Source organism: Crocodylus porosus, unplaced genomic scaffold, assembly GCF_001723895.1.
Source record: "Crocodylus porosus isolate Cpor-Errol unplaced genomic scaffold, CroPor_comp1, whole genome shotgun sequence".
Lineage (NCBI taxonomy): Eukaryota > Metazoa > Chordata > Crocodylia > Crocodylidae > Crocodylus > Crocodylus porosus.
Window position 1 is genome coordinate 10,066,539 of NW_017728942.1, and position 17,740 is coordinate 10,084,278.

Below are 17,740 nucleotides of genomic sequence, written 5' to 3' on the forward strand. Positions count from 1 at the left end.
GGCAATAAAGTTAGTGCCAAGCCCCTACAGCCCTCTAATGTGCCCATAGTGGCTGGGCAGACCTGGCACTAAAGTTAGTACTGGGTCACATCTACACGTGTGTTAATGTGCTTTAACTAATCACAACCAAATTTGATACCTGCATTTGCAGGTATCAAATGTAGGCATCATTAGCCTAATTTCACCATTTTAATGTGCATTAAAGACGTGCACTTGTAGACACCTCTGTAATGTGCATTAATGCATCTCATGTAGATGTGTCCAAACATGCCGCTCTGGTCCATGTGGGCTGCCTTCTAAATTGGAAGCAAGTGTAGCTGTATCTGTGTGCCACTTCTACTGGGCTTGCACTGCTGAGTGGCAGGGCCAATTAGCCAGCTCCCATGCTAATAAGCCTGCCCACATTGCTATGACAACATGGCTATACCATTTCTGAGTTTGGAGGTAACTTGTATGGTGTGTTTGAGGGCACAGCCTGGCGCAGTTAGTTTGCCAGGTAGACGCGGGTCTGAAGACCCGGGTGGTATCGGGGAACATTAGGAAGAATTCTGGAGTTTTCCTGCCTTAATAAAATCAAGACCTCCAGAGTCATCCATGCATTTTCCTTAAAAATAAAATCCACATGTCAGTTAGGGCCTAATCATGCCAGCTCTCATGCCCATAATTGCTTTACTCTTTCAAATAGATTGCTCTATTCCAATAACTTTGGGCCCAGTATCAGCTGCTTACATCCTGAAGACCTGGACACCTCTGTTTGCTTTCTCTGTGTGGATGGGCTAATGAATGAGGGCATACTCCAGTGCCTGCTGACAGCAGTGAGAGTCCTGGCCTTCACTTTGACAGGCACTGGATAACACCCTGAGTTTCTTTGGGGGAAGATCAACTGCTGTGACAGCAAGTTTTGATCAAATACTAGGGGATCTTTGAGGAAAGTGAACTTCAGGTTTCCGACTAACTGATTCCCTTGGGAGACGGGAGCCTAAGAGTATACTAGTCCGACTGGGGAATTACAGCATCCCATACACTGTTTCTTCATGTCCAGTCAAAAAAAAATCTAGCTCAAGCTGGAAGGACAAGTCAAAACTGCTGTGCCCTTATTCTTGTAACAGGGCTCTTTCACAATGGGATAAATACATGTTTTTGCTTGTGATGCACGCTGTTCCCTTAAGGCAGCTTCAATGCCCATTATTTTTGTGTACCTACCTCCCTGTTAACAAGCAACTGTAATGACTTGGCTTCAGCTCACTGCACTGAAACCATTAACCCTATAGAAGTGACACAGTTGCAATAAGCAGCACTCTTAATAAGCATTACACTAAGGCAATACTTGATTTCAACAGGGAGTTGGGAATCTTACATGCTTGATTACAGTCTGAATCTTCCGGCACCTAAATACCTTTGAAAATCTGAGCCTAATGCCTCTAGCTGGAAGTCAGAACGGACTCCTGCATTCGGTGGACTGGATGCAGAGGGCATACATCATGCACGCTGAATTGGGGGTTTATCCATACATTGGAAGAAAGCAATAGGAAAATGTCAGGGATACTAGCCGTATCTTTAAGAAAGACCATGGGAACTAAAATCACAAACAGAACTGGGTTTTTATTATGAAAGAATCCTGCAGATACATAAAGGAAGTCCTCTCTGCAGAATACATTTCCTGAGGAAAGTAGATCACAGTATTCATTTGTCACAGAATAACATGTAGCCTGCTATAACTTTCAATGTGACTCTTTATTATTTAAATATGAACAGTATTCCTTCACATAAACAAGTACTCAGTCATCACATAATCGACACACAAACGACAAAATAAATATACAACAAGAGCACAGTTCATTTTGACTTAAATATTAAATAAATAATAAATACAGAATTTTCATTTACTGTTATCAGTGCCTGAAACAATGAGTGAAAAAAGGAAAAGAACAAAAGAACAAAAAATGTCTCTTTCCCCCATTTGCCCCCCCTCAAAAAAACAAACAAAAAATTATCAAAACGCCTCAGTTATAAAATATCTTTAAAAAAATTCCCATTGTTAAAAGAATAAATAACAAAATATATAAAAAATAACTCGGTTGCATCAAAATTACAAGTAGGAGTTGTAGATAAGGGTTTTTTCCTCCTCTTTTTTTTTTTTTTTTTTTTGGAATATCATCTTTATGGTCAAAAGGTGTTGCTTTTTTATTTTTTGCTGCTTTTTTATATATTTTTTTCCCCATGGTGCGGTGTCCAGTTTAAAATAAGTATAAAATTAATAAATAAAAAAGTTAAATAAATAGCAAAAGAGTTAACATAAGGTGTTGTGGATATAAATTACATACATCTTGCCAAAATTAAATAATTTACAGGATAATTAAACTAACTACTTTTTTTCCCCCCTTTTCTCTTCCAGGAAGTGCAATTTCTCTACTTTTAAATACTAACTGAATTGCAGTCACAATCAATTTGGATTCTATTTACATGTTAAGAACATTGTGTTTTTAACACATCAAATTAATCTTTTTCCTCTTTTTTTTTTTTAAAAAAAATTTGCACTTGGAATGGGTTCTAAAAATAAGTGAACTCATAGGGTCTGATCCTGCAAACACTTAAGTCTGTAAATACATTTCCTCACATGAACTTCCCTTTTGACTTGAAAGGGGCTACTCTACAGCAGTAAAACTGCTCATGTCCTTCAAAGCTTTATCCAACATCCACTGGAATCAATGGACATCTTTCCATTGACTTCTCTGGACTTTGGATTGTACCTTTAACGTTTGCAGGACTGGGCTCATCATAAGACCATATTCTTCGCTTTAATCTTGGTCGGCGAAATCCCCTCCAGCCTCCCTACCTCAGTGGAAATGATATCGAAAGTAGAGGGGTTGTGCGTCCAACACTCGAATTCTAAGGGGCTTTCACCTCTATCACCTCCAGAAGTGTTATCACCAGGCTGATATAAAGGTCCGGATGAGAGTCAATGCTTGAATGAGCTGAGCTAAAGATCTGTATGGTGCTGGGATAGATTGTGGTCATCCTTGTAGTACCTCTTTCTTCCTCCTCACCTTTTCAAAACTACCTTAATTGCCATGCCCTACCATGTTGGCCACGGGGAGGGAAGAGGTGCTAGAGATCAGTTTTTGCAAAGACATTCATGGCGTTGTAATTGGTTTAAGTGCACAGTGGGCCTTCATGTACCGAACTGCTTAAATAAGACTTCTTTGGAAGGATACCCAACCCGAACGCTTTGTGTGTCTGTGTGTCTGTGTGTGTGTGTGTGTGTGTGTGTGTGTGTGTGTGTGTGTGGAATGACACGTTGCAGGAAAGAAAAAAATGCAGAAAAAGCAAAATCAAACCAAAAGGAAAACCCTTTGCCACGTAGACATCTGTAAGAAATCAGCCACGGCTCATGGTAGATAAGCACTTTGCTGGCATCAGTTAATATCATTTCTTGTTTGCTCACGTTACGACCTTTCCACTGGCAGCACTGCACCACTGCAAGGATGACCACAATAACGAAAAGAAACAGAACTGTCAGCAAATAGACTTCCAAAAACTCATAGATACTGGACCATGACACATTTAGAATTCTTCTGTATGAAATATCTGGTATTGGTCTATTCATAATACCTATTCTCATATTTAAGACAGACAAAGGAATACTGTAGTTGCAAACTCCAAAAGCTTCCCTGAGAACCTTTTTTTTTTTCAATGCGCTTTCCACTGGAGATCCAGAACTGCTCTTCAGATTTCTTTCAGAAAATAAAAATAAGCTACTTTATAATACTTAAGAGTTCCCACACCCAGTGCGTGTCTGAATACCATGGGGTGGGAGGCCCAGCAGAGGTTCAGATTTACAGGTAGCCGGCAGCTCCGGCTTCGCACGAATAATAACATATAACATAATTTGTGTGCACGTAGGTGATCTGGACATACGACCACCGACAGCAGGAGGGTTTAAGCCAGTCGTAGTCTAGCCTTGAATCAGACAAGCCCTGTTCCTCTAACCGGTTTAACGCTCAGATTAACTCTGCAAGAGCGCCTTCTTCCTCACCAGCAACACATGGCCACTCAGGAAAGGGCTTGTTCTTCGCAGGCTACCATGCCCCGCAGCCAATTTAACCCTCTCGTCTTTGATCCTCACCTACCCCATGGAACGGGGAGAAAAATCCCGTTCTTCTGCAAGGAGGTCCAAGTAAACGATAACATTTTGAGTTCAGTTCAGTTCTGCTTCTTGTAAATGGCCTCTTGGTTCAATTTTGGTCCTTTTTGTTTTTCATTCATCAAACAAGTTGCACAACTTGCTAAACCTGAATACTCGGAGTGAAAGTTCCATCTTCGTACAGTCTCTTTGCGTGTGGGTGCGTGCGTGCGTGCGTGTCTGTGTGTGTATGAATGTGTACGCGCGTGTGTGGGTGTGTGTATTTTGTCCCACGGCATTAAACCTGGATGCCCTTGACAGCCTGTTTAATGCTTTCTAGCAGGTCCTTGTTCTCAGGGTTCTGGTAGCACTCCTGATTGGTATACATGTCAGTAAGGGTATTCACGTATGCGTCGAAGTTCTGTTCGCTGATTGGCTCCTGGATCCGACAAAAACAAAACAAAACAAAACAAATGCTGTTGTTAATAGCGGGAGACGGGAGGGAAAAAAGCCTGGTATTTGTGGGGCGTGCTGAGGCTGGGAACAGATGTCGCGTTTGTCCCTCGGTAAGTTGAGCCTGTGTCTGTTGCAGAACAGAAATAAAGCAGGTTTGGCATGCACACACATGACCCTTCTCACCAGGGTTTAGCGAGTTACCACTTTTCTGCCACTGTGTCAGTGACACAGTCCTGGGATAACTGCACAGCTGTACTTTGCAGTATCCTGGGATAAACCGTTACCACCGCTTAGCTGGGAAACTTTTTTAGGATTTATCCTGGGACAGTGGACACCAATGTCTGCACAATTGCACTCTGTCCTGGGATAAAACTATTGATCTAGGGATAAAGGCAATGTCTGTTAGTGCCTTGAGATGCATATCTGGTAGTATTCAGCATGACGTGTAGCTGAATAACATCAGGCAAGACCACAGCCTCATTGTGCCAGGAGGTGTGCATACAAGATAGGTGTACACCTCATCCCCAGCGGGTCTAAAACCCCACATCTCCCACCCGTCTAGAGATGCAACAGCTGATGGTGGATAATTAAGCGTGCTCAAATTAAAACCAGGCATAAGCCTTTGCAGGCCTTGCACAAACAAGACAAACAGTAGTTGGATGGAGAGAGACACAGAGAGGCCAAGTGACTGCCTGGAGATTACACAGTGGATGGGGGGCCAAATCAGGACCCCGGTCTCCCAAGTCCCAGTCTCACGCTTTGTCATCCCTTTGATACAGATGTTGAGTGTGGAAGGTAAGCCTCTTAACCCCCTCAATAAAGAGAGCAGGTGAAATACAAGGCGGAGGGAGGGAAAAGAACTGGAATATGACGCGTGTGCAATTCTGCCGGACGTTATTTGAATTGGAGCTGGTTGAAGCCTTTAAAAAGACATATATATTTGCCGGCTGGTTTGTTTGAATTCCCCTCTCCTGTCACAAATCTCATACCCTTTCAGGTACTCAGGAGAGCTCAGCAAATGCTGCCAAAAATACTCATCAAAGACATTGTTTGAAAAGCAATTAGTATTATTCAGCCAGCTCAAATTTAAATACAAACCTGGGTGAAATCTGGAAAGTCCACGGTATGTGCAAGTGGACAGCTTTTGTCTCTGCTCCCAACACATGACACGCATGCATGCATGGACACACACACACACGAACACGCCCCGGTTTAAACAATAGTAATTAAGTTTCTGGGAGTAGAGAGACGGTAATTAAAAGCCCCTTCCGGTTTTCCTATTTTAATGTAGTCTTTTCATTTTGCAGTAATACTATGGCAACATGCTGTGTGCTGTTAGACCTTGTTAAATTAAACAAAATACATGCTCTTTAAGCATGCTATTCTGTGGCTGCCAGCTATTCAAAACTGAATTGAAGCTACCTGCCTTATAATAGGAGCTGTATGATCTCCCCGAATTTGAAATCTAATCCCTCCTGATCTCCACTTGTGCTATCGTAGTCTAAAAGGCACTGTGTGGCCTTGATAAAGTTCCTATTTTCTGATTTAACTACTGGATGTAATGAGACAGAACAATAGATGCAAGGGGAGATCAGCGGAAAATGACAACAAAAGGGAAATACAATATAGGCTTCAGAGATACGATAACGGTCCTGATGTTATAAAAGACAGATGTGTGTAGAGAGAGAAGGTGATCTCTAGGCATTTCTTCTAATTGTGAGCCCCATCAAAAAATGGGTTTTATATTGCTCATCTGATCACAGCGATTGGGATCAAACGCTCGAAAAGCTCCTTACCATGTGTGGAAGGCGAATGTTGGCAAGACTTTGGATGAGAGCCTGGCTCAACCCTGAGAGCTCCAAGAACAGGGCTTCATTTTGTTCCTCGATGATTTTGTTTTCCTCCTCGATGTTCTTGAGGTTCTTCTCCATGGTGGATATCTGCAAGGCAAGACGCACAACTTTGCTATGAACCTTCTCCTTCAACCTCGCTCCCCTTTTTGATATGCACTACTTCGGACAGAAAATGTCAGCCAGCCCTATTTTTATTGATGAAAGATGGGTTTTCAAATCAATGAATGCTTTCATTGAAAGCATCAGCTGCCCAGAAGAAGGTTTGGCTTTTCCAGCAGAAAACGGAAAAGCTATTTTTAGTCAGTTTTCATCTGAAAAGTTTCGGTTTGTGATGAAAAGTCAACATTTTGATTTGAAACATGGCAAGCCTTATAAGAAAAACCATTTCCCAGTCAGTCCTAAAGTGCTCTCTGAAGTCTTCTGATGGGTTACCATGACCCCTCAGGGTTACTGATGTAGGAGAACCATTCCTTCTCTTCTCATGGACCTAAGAGACGTTACTGTGATTATCTGGGCAAGGTTCTTTGAGTCATGGGCAACTGGTGCTTCCCGAGCCTGGGGGGACGTCACCAGATCATAAACCGGGGGGATCCCCAGCAGCCAATCATTTGACCAGGGGTCCCCCAGCAGTTGATTGCCAAACCCAAAATCACCAGTGGCAAAACCAGATGTGCACATTCAGTTTCATGGCTAGTGTTTCCAGGGGGTGCAAATGCACCCACGTGCACCCCCTATGCATTGCCAATGCTTTGAGTAAATGTGATATATTTTATTAGACCAACTGAGTAGTTGGGAAAAAGTTCTTAACAAGCTTTCAGGTGTGGTCACCTTTCTTCAGGCTTTCACATGGCTACAACCAAAAACCCAGTAACGTGTGAATTATTTACACACCTGGGGATCCAGCAGAAGACAACGGAGGGAGATTCTGCCTTCTGTTGAAGTCATGTCAGACTGCTTTTTAAATCTGCTCTGAAGGGTCAACTGAGGATTCCCTCCAGTAATTTTTGGCTAACGCCCTATGGCTCAGAGCTTGGTAAAAGTGCACGCACACAAACCTGCGACTGCAGTTTCACCATGGCTGCTTCCATCTCAGAGTTGGACTCATTCAGTTCACTGATCTCCTTGTTCAACTGCTTAATTTCTTCATCGTTCTCTAGAACTGCAAGAGAGGAGCTGCAGTCAGTCACGGTCTGCTTAGAGTCCTAGGGTGCGTCTACACGTGCACAATTACTGCGCAGTAACCACAATGACTGTGCAGTACAGGTGCACGCCTACACGTGCACTTGGACTGTGCAGTAAGCATCATGACTTACACCAACATGAGTGTAAATTATATACCCGCATCATGCGGGTATCAAATTTATGCCCGATTAGTTATTGCACAGTAATGCAGGTGTAGATGCCTTACTGTGCAGTAACACTGCGTGTGGACTGATTTGGGACTAACTTTAGTCCCAAATCAGTCCACACGCAGCATTAATGTGCTTTAATGCCTGCATATGTAGATGCCGGCCTACTCCTGCTTAGTGCAAAGTAAATTTAAGCTGGCGTAAATGCACATGTAGACAGGCCCGCAGAAGAGGAAATGGTAATGGCAGTCCAGTCTTTCCTGGTGAGCACAAGGCACTGGCTTTGGGACCCCTTTCTTGTTTGTGGACTCCTCAGTTCTGATAAGGTTCATGCTCTTCCTCATACCACAACCAGTGTGAGTGCACAGATGGTTTTACAAATTCCATATCATCGCATGTACAGATCCGCAACCAAAGAATAGGCCATCTCAGCTGGAGTCTACCACAAATCCTGCAGAGCTGACTGATGTACCAAGCATGTGCATTGGTGAGAAAATGCATGGGGCAGAAAATGAAGCTATTTCTAAACCAGTGCAGAAATGAGTTGCATCCAAATCCTCCCCCATAAAAAACCAAAACCAGAAGTAGTTTAATGTAATAATTGAGCTGAGTTAGATGTTAAAATGAAAAAAAAAAAAAACCCACCCCAAAACATACCACCACTCAACTTCCACCTCATAAATATTTTTGGGAATCCGTATGTGAAAAATCTGCAAGGATTTCATGGAAATGTCAGTGAATTCTTGACATGTTCATGAATTTTGACTTTTTAAATCTGAAAACGCTCTATAGAAGTTCATTATTTATTATTTGACACTTCTCCCCACCCCACTCCCTACTTTCAATAATCTAATCAGAAAACAGCAAAGATACCACAAGATTGGGACAACCAGCTGCATAACAAGAGAATGAATAGTCAGACCGGACAGTTGGCTAGCAGCTGACAGGTGGTAATTATTTGTTGAAGCTCTCTGCTTGCCACTTCTGTTGGGTGTAGAGTCTCAAAACTAAGGATTGGTGTGTTTAAAAACAAAGAGGGATTTAATTCATAACAAATACCATTCACCATATATGCCCCTGGTCATGTATTGAAGAGTCAAATTTGTAGCAAACCCAAGAACCCTTCTAATCTGTGAACAAAACAACTCAAATGAGGCTTGGCAAGTTATTTTTAAATGATATTTTAGGACAATGATCTCTGTAATTTTGACATGGGTATGAAAACAACCCCCGCTTCCCAAATTGGGGTAAAACTCCACTTTTAATCAGATAAAAACATGAGTGGAAAGAGAAATAATAGCAGGGGTGAATTTACATATATTGATGAGTGCCTGCTAGCGATGGGACAGTCAATGAAAATAAGAGCTCAACGTGATGCATATGCATAGCTCAGTACAAAGTCTAAATCGGGGAGATATGCAAAGATACGATCAGCATGTGGCAGGGATTATTTGCAAGAGAAGTAGGGCTACTACCAGAGCAAAACAAAAGTTACACGTTGATGGGAAAATTGTATAATTATTGGAGACAGGAAAATGCTAGTTAGTCCATAACGGATATACCAAATGTTCCTGTTATTTGCTAAATAAATTGTATGTCAAATTATGCATCAAATAAGGTTCTGTCAGCCTTGTCTTTACAGGTAGTTCACCTGAGGTCAACAGCATTGCTTGTATGAGAAAGCACTACTCAAGTTAAGAACAAGTGCTAAAAGTGGCACCCAAAGGATTGATGGCTGGTCGAATGCTATTAGTTTACTTCATTTAACTGATAACGAGAACATTTGACAAAAGACCTGGTATTGAGACTCACTGCATTAATCATATGGTAATAATAATAATACAGCATGGATTGAATGCATAAACAATATTAAGTTTATCAATACATCTGTGAGAGAAGATGACCACAGACAAGACCCTTACCATCACTGGTCTTGAATTTAGTGTTGAGAATTTCATCCCCTGAGAGTTTTCCTTTCTTCCCAGCAAAAGTAGCTCTTGGACACCCTGACAAACTAAAAGGCAAGTAAAAATGGGTTTCACAAATGCTCTGTTACCTATAGTTGTTTATGGACCCACCAAGAGTTCACACCATTTAGGAGAGTTGCACTATAATAGCTTCTAAAAGCATTCTCCAGTGCACGTTAAAAGGCGAAGTCGCTTTATGTATAATGCTACTAAAACCCTCATTTGTGACATAAAAAGCTGTTTTCAATGAGCGAAGATTAGGGAATGCCAAAGTCTTAATGGAATGGGCATAACAAGACTGCTGGATAACCGTCTAAAAAAGCCATTTCTCAGTATTAAAACTCTGCCCTGACACATTGATTTAACATCACTGAACAGTCTTTTTTCGTGACCTGCCCCGAGTTGGATTTCACCATTTCCAAGCAAAAGGGCTGCACATTTTTTTGGGAGATGCTTTTCCAGTTGACGGGCAACTGGCCAAGAACCAAGGCCGTAAGTATGAATTTTTGGCCTCTTTTGGTTCCTGGAAAGTCTGAACACTTTTAGCCCACCTGCTCCATGCAGGATGGGAAGGAAAGAAAACACCAAGGCAACACGACAACACAGATTTCCCTGCCATGCACCTGGGTATTACCTTCTGTGAGTGAGGAAGCTTCCATTGGCATGGCCCGAGCCATCACAGCCCGGGGTCGGACAAGTCGGCCCCTCGTTCTTCAGCGATTTCCAGGAGAACGACAAACCATTGAGAGATCCTTCCTTCTGCCTGCGGGCTGCGAGCGGGCATCCCGACGCACTGCGGTGTGAAGCATATTTGCCGCTGATGTGTCCCAGCCCGACACAACCTGGAACTGGACACCTGATTGCAGGGAAGCGCAGAGAGTTAGAAGATGGTTTTCTCAGTGGGGGCAGATGACAGGACAAGGAGCAATGGGCTCAAGTTGCAGCAAGGGAAGTTGAGGTTAGATATTAGGAAAAATGTTCTCACTAGGAGGTTAGCAAAACATTGGAGCAGGTGACCCAGAGAGTTTGTGGACTTTCCGTCCTTGGAGGTGTCTAAGACCCAACTAGGCAAAGCCCTGGCTGGGATGATGTAGTTGAGGCTGGTCCTGCTCTGAGCAGGGGGTTGGACTCGATGTGCCCTCCCAAGGTCCCTTCCCACCCTCATTGTCTATGACTCTATAAGATGAGAATCGGAGGATTTCCAGGGTGCAAAGCCCTTTGCCAGGAGATCAGCGGTGGGAAAAACCAAGAGAGGGCTGGCAGGGGGCACGCCAAAGCCAGGATTTCTCATCTGAATTGGGTCTTTTAGCTCACGAGAGCTCTGTGCTCATGGCTCCAACCCCATTGATCCCAGCTGAGGATCTGCCCCAGAGCACATACCAATACAACCACTCAGGATGTTTCAAAGGGGCATTGCTGGGTGTCCTTACACCTCACAGCCCAGGTCTGAGACTCCCAAGGCAATTCACCTCCCTCAGAGCTTCTGTTTCAGGCTCTCTGCAGACCCAGGCAGATTTGCCTACATCAGTTCCCTTCAGTCAAGGCTTCTAAACATTTCCCCACAACCGAGGCCTAGACACTGACTTATTCTTTTGTAAGCGAAAGATGAGGTTGTCCCCTAAATATCTGACTCCAGAAGGTGGACCTTTAGGCAGAGGTAGCAAGTGTCTTGGTCTCCCTCTGCCATGCTTAATCCTTTTCTGAGTCCGGGTTCAACACTATTGTGCTTTATGGTCTTCCCCTGTAACCCAGAGCCTGCCTGCGAGTTCAACCGCCCCAGCACATAACACCATAGTGTTTCACTCCTTTTTTCTTCAAGGGGCAAAGAGTAACAGGGGTGGGACCTAAACAAGGCATAAATAAGGGAGGGTTTCCACCCAGCGGGAATGTCGGATAAGAACTGGGCAAAGGGCGGTGGCGATTGTTTAGCATCACAACTGCAGCAGAAACAACCCCAAATGCAAAGGCTTTGGAAATGGCCTGAAAAACTTGCACACCTGGGCTGAGAAAGGGGGGAACAGGACAGAAAGAGGCGTCAGACTGGGATAAAAAAGACTCGTCTGCAATTCATCGGGCTTCTGCTTTTCGTGACCCAGAACTTCAGTTTAAATAAACGTCAGTGTTCGTTTCAATCGGCTGGTCTCGTGTGTTTGTTGAAAGAGAAATGCAAAAGGGCTGGATTATGAAATATCCCCTTAACGACGGTGGGAAATCTTGCCAATTGCTTTGCAACCGCTCTTGTGTGGATGCAACTACGGAAGCCAGGTGAAATTTTCATCCTTGCATTTTGCTCCTCATTTTTTTTTTTTTATTTAATAAAACTCCTTGTAGACTTTTAGGTGAATCAGAGGCTGCCCCAAGAGCAGCTAAGCTAGCGTGAAAATGGGAGGAAGTTCTGAGTTTAATTATTCAGATCAGCAACATTTTGTTACTGAGACGGTGAGGAAGAGACAAAACGTGGGGCGAAGAGGGACACAGGAAAAAAGGAGCCTTTTTACTCAAGTGGGGGCATGCTCCCCAAATACAGTCACTACCACCTCCAGGCCTCCTCCTTGCTCACTCACGGGTGGGAAGCAGACGACAAAGAGTTACCTGGTATCTTAGCTATCAGTGATGATGCTGACAGGCAGAAATTCAGGATGAAGAGTTTGATTAACAGATACTGAGAAGCTAATATTATGTGCCAAGACCTTTTTAGGTTAGCAGCTTAGCCCTGACTTTCATTTCTGGGCCTCTGTTGCCACGTCCAACTAAATCCCACCTGAGTGCATTCCCATCCCATCCCCCGGTATTATAGTACCGGGGACAAAAGTGTGTAATGTTGGAGAGTGGAAGCCACATTTGTAGATGAGTCTGGCTAGGAGGAGAGTTGTTGGACGGGGAGGAAGAAATGAGTGATATGTGTTGTGCCTCTATGGAGCTTGTAAATGGGCAGATCCCTTGAGAGAACATTAGAAATTTAAGAAAAAAGGAACAGCTCGGAAATTCAAAATTAAAACCGGGGTGGGGGGAAGACAAATCAAAAGCTAAACCATGAAGAGATATGGAAATTCACAGCAAAGGGCACATAAATACTCTTGCTCCACTTCTAAAAACAACCAAGAACAAGGTCATGACCTTGCCCTAAACCATGCCTGCATTCATAACTTGAAAGATAGAGAAGGCATCACACTGGAGTAGCTCACTTCTGGGGGAAGACCCGGGCAATTGTTTTACCCAGTGACAGCAAACCAGGCCTGGTGGTGGTTGTCACAAAATCCAGAGCACGAATTCGGGGGGAAACACCACTCTGCGCTTGGGATTTACAGCTTGGCAAACACGAAACATCACTGTTATTTGCTCTGTATAGCAGGAAGGGGGAAAAAAAGGCTTTTCCTTGGAGTCAGTCACCTACCCCAACTTCTTGCATGGGGTCTGACTGCAGGATCAGGGCCGGATTGTCCTATGTCTTTATGTTCAGCAGTAAAGATATATTCCATGTGTGCATTTATGCATGCACTTACACACGCACACACGAACATACGGCCAAAGGTAATAAAGATGGGTGTTTCTGCAGAGTGATTCCATCGGCCGTCTCTCAGCCCACGTTTGAGGCCAGCGATCGAGCTCGGGAGGTAGGGTTTTGGAGTGGAATTGCTGACACAACTGCACTAATTGACGTGTGGATGAGTGCCACCATAAAACAGGAAAAGCTTTCCCTCCCCACCCTCAAGCTCCCTGGCTAATGGCATGCTAAATAAATTCCATCATTCAACAAAACCTGGTGTATCTATTAAGGTTTCTGCTGTGGTTTGCATTTGTTTAAAGATGCTAGTCAATTATAAATACAGTTAAAAGTTTATTACTTGAGGGAGGATGCCCTGTAAAAAAAAATAAAAAAAAAAAGGTAAGAAATGGCAGAGCTAACCCTTCCACCTCTATATATTGACGTGAAAGAAATGAGGGAATTCAAGCGTTCCCATCCAAACACCCTCTACGCTGTTCCTGAACATCACAATTTGCACCTCACCAACGACATGATTACCCTTATTATTTCTGTTTTGTGTAGAAAGAAGTTGGCAGCAGAGGGGGGCAGCCACACGCCCAGGTTTTTTCCCCCCGCCTCCCCCAAGATCATTTGAAAAATGCTGATCTCTTATTTTAATCAGCTGCAAATGCAGCACAATTCACTTATAATATCCCTGCCAGCAGGATCCTCACTAAATTCATAACATCATTGCTTTTATATGATCACAAGCAAATTACTAAATCCTCAGGAGTAAAAAGAGGATAAAAAAGAAAGCGAGAGAATGAAACCAACCCCATCATTTAGTATGCAGCCTTTATGTCCCAGCCGTTACATATTTTACACTGTTAATTTAACTTTCATTACACTTTTATTGTAAAAAATAAACCAGAGACTTATTGTGCAAAACAGCTGGCTTGGACTTCCCTCCCCCCCTTTCGCTGAAGGGTTATAATGGCTGATCAATTAGGCAGCGATTCTCTGCTGTTTTCTTTAGACGCCGGGGTTAGGCTGAAGGTTGAGGTGATCTGCTCCATCACATCTGTACTAAATTACTTGAAGGATGAGCAACAAAACAACAGGGACTAAATTACTTTCTCCTCGGTGGCAACGTGAAAAACTCGGACCGGTTCCAAGTGGCTTTTGGTACGCAGATGGAGTAATGGAATTACAGTTAAGCCTCTTTAATGCAAACCTGCTGGGACCTTCACCAGAGCGTACCTTGTTATGGAAGACAAAATGCTAACTTCCCAAGGACTAGGGGAACTCAGCAACAAAGGGATCATTTCATCTCATTGCTGCCTTGCCCTCGAGTCCGCTCAGCTGGGCTTTCTCCAGCCTTAATTGCCGTTCCCACTTGTTAATAATTGAGGGCCTGATATTGCTGCCCGTGCAGCGGGGTAGGGCTGAATCGCACCTTGCTTTACACCTGGCACCGCTGCCTTGGACCTGCCTGGAGGTCGGGTGCTCCCCTTCCCAACCAGATGATGGACAGCGCCTGGGGAAAGCCTCATCTCCCCTCACCTCCTGCAGCATGGCAAGCCTGGGGTAGTACTTTGGTATTGCTCTGAACTAAGTGCAATAGCAACCTGCCTGGAAGAGCAAGGGGTCTGGGGGGCTGAGTTCGGAGGCAGCACCTGGCCCCATTGCTGGAAGGCTATCCATGTTGGCCACCTTGCTGGGAAGAGGAGCTGTCTTACTCAAAAGATGAGTTTGCAGGAGAAGCATGAAGTCCTATGGTGTTATTTCCCAGCAGGCAGGACATAAAACAGTAAAAAAATCAGCACCTGAGCCAAGGGGGAGCAGGAAGTATCCCCGAGCTGCTTTGCAGGGCCTGGCACTAAATCTTTACTCTGCCTCACACCCCTGCCCTGAGAGCATCCCACATACAGCCAAGAGCCAACTTGAAAGGGCCCGCAATTCTGCACAACACACTTTTCTATCGAAAAAAATCAAAGATTGGTCCAGACCAAATCCTTTTGCAAGGATGGACAGGTTTTCAAAGGGGGAAAGAGTTGAAACAAATCATTGCAGCTTCATAGCATCTACAGGGCCAGAACGACTACCATTGCAGCATGTTTTGGAGCTGTTATCAATCACTTCATTTTAACTTTGATGCATCTTAAAATATTCATTTTGGTAATGAGTCTAGGTATTATAATGCCATTTGTAGTGTAATAATATCAATATTGGGAGAAACAAGAATCGTCATATGCAAACTTGAAAAGAAGCATTTTACTTTGTTGAAATGGCATTTTTATCTTAGTGAAGGTAAAAGTGTTGGCCTAGAACAAGGTGGTATTGGTTTTGAGAGTCCAGAATTGACATTTTGGGGACTTTTTGTTTCCCGTGAAAGTTTACCTTTTTTTTTGGCTCAGTGATAGAAGGTTCGTCTCCACCTTCAACCCCTTCCCTGCAAACTCTTATTACTCTTTTTTTTTTAAATGATGTCCGCTGTAGTCTATACAGGTATTTATATCCGCTTTGGATGCACTGGCTAGAGCTGCCTATAGACACATTCTGCTTTGCATCCTGTGCAAACTTTCCACAGCCCTCCTTCATTTAAAGGTCCCATGTCTTTACTCATGCAGCTTCCTCCTTATCTTAGCAGTCCTGGATCTAACTAAGAGAAAGTCAACATTTAGACCCAGTGGGACACCCAGTTTTCCTGACTGCCAGTTTTGCTAACAGGAACAATACTGAGGAAGCCAGCACTTTGGCAGCACTTTTCACGTCTCTCCCTGTGCCACCGGTTAATGGCACAACATTATGTCTTCCTTCTTTTTCCCCTAGCAATTTAGAACATTTTAGTCCAAAAGGATTTTTTTTCCTGTAGATTCTAGAGGAGGTTGCTTAAATTTTAATAAACTCCGCTAACTCCTGCTAATTACCGCACAGCTCATTTAACACACAGACTTCCCTTCCTGTAGACTGAAGACTAAAAATGGAGCAGATGGCTCAAATATCATCTGGTTGGATTTTTTTTTTTTAAATGTCCTTTCTATCAGTTATTGCATCTCTGTTTAGAGTAGACACCCACTGGCAAGTACCAATGTGCCTTCTCCCCTTCTCATGCTGTAACACTGCAGAGTACTTGAGGTACTTTATGGCCCCATATTTTTGCATGTGCTGCTAAGCAGGGGGTACAAATGGCTAATTTATCTACCCAAATGAAAGGTAAATATCCCCTATTTAGGAGGGGAAAAAAATCACTTGCAATCTGTCAGTCCTCCCCTCAGGGTCAAACTTTGCACCACAAGAGGAGAAACGCTGACACTCAGCCCAACAAACAATAGACCCATTTCAGGAAACTGTTTAGAATTAGACAAATTGTTTTAGTTAATGTACAGAATTAGCAGCCTCAGCTATTCATGAATCATGAATGTGGCCTAAGAGCTAAGAAGCTCGAATAAAATCAGATAAATTAGAAAGCAAAGAAGCAAGATGGAAAGAAAGAAATCGGGTGCTTTTTGTTTGTCTTTGGTTTTGAGGTTCACCCAACGGTGCACCTGGGGGGGTTGGGTTTTTCCAGCCCTTTCGCTGCAAGAAGGTTTTGAACCAAAGGACCCTGTTTCTGGAACAGCCAGTAGTGGAGGCAAAATATCCAACTAGTTTTGAAACACAGCATAATAGAGATGTGAACACGAGATGACACTGCTGCCTGCAACAGCATCACTGATAACCAAGACTCTTCCTTGCAGTCCTGTGACTAGAAATGTCCTTTGAAAAGCAATGACATCTGATAGTCTTCCCTAATCAAATGCATCCAGTTGAAGCTTTAACAAACCCTAAACCAACTACAAGGAAAGCAAATGAATGAGCAACAGCAAAAAAAAACCAAAAAACCACCCCCTTTTCTGCCTTCCAGGGGCATCCTGCTAATAGCTGTGAGCGTTAGTAACCCAAGACTTGAGAAAATAATCTGTGGTGAGGTTTGCAATGTGTTGCAAACTTCCTTGCAATCATGTTTCTCCACCTTTGTACCTCCTGGTTTGAGTGAAAAGACGGGAGGGCTCCGAATGCCAGGTCTGCAGATATGGTACCCACAAGAAAGAGTCAAACTACCGACAGTTCCCATTCAGTGCGGTCATGGGCCCCTGCCCCATAAGCCCCCAGTACAAATCTTGGGAGTTGAAGATACTCAGCCACACACATGGGTTGCTGAGAGCCATGCATGAAGGACACCGAGCACGAGTCCAGAGAAACATCTTCAACAGCAGTTTTAATTCCCTGAAGGATCAAGAGGGCATGTGGCAGGATGCTCAGAGAGCCAGCTGATTTGCTGAGGATGTAACCTTCAGATTTGGAGAATACCAAAAGTACTGCAAATGGCCCATTTCCCCTACAAAATGTTAGCACGCTTACGGATTTGGGGGACGAACAGGCATGAAAAAGGCAAAATTAAAATGGCACGTCAAGCCTTCGCCGCGGTATTTCAATACCAACGAAGGCCTGATCTTGCGAAGTGTAGCCAGGGCAGATCGACT

General features: G+C 43.6%; 1 protein-coding gene across 1 annotated transcript in view; it reads right to left on the bottom strand.

Annotated features, from left to right (window-relative positions):
* Window positions 1–1,582: 1,582 nt before the first annotated feature.
* The window catches only part of MYT1 (myelin transcription factor 1), a 93,581-nt gene continuing 77,423 nt past the window's right edge, over window positions 1,583–17,740 (bottom strand). The window contains exons 18-22 of the mRNA XM_019548097.1: window positions 10,383–10,678; window positions 9,704–9,795; window positions 7,488–7,591; window positions 6,376–6,519; window positions 1,583–4,562 (exon numbers count right to left, since the gene is read on the bottom strand). Of these exons, the coding sequence (XP_019403642.1) occupies window positions 4,422–4,562; window positions 6,376–6,519; window positions 7,488–7,591; window positions 9,704–9,795; window positions 10,383–10,678 (777 nt within the window). The 3' untranslated portion in view covers window positions 1,583–4,421. The remainder of the gene's footprint in view (window positions 4,563–6,375; window positions 6,520–7,487; window positions 7,592–9,703; window positions 9,796–10,382; window positions 10,679–17,740) is intronic.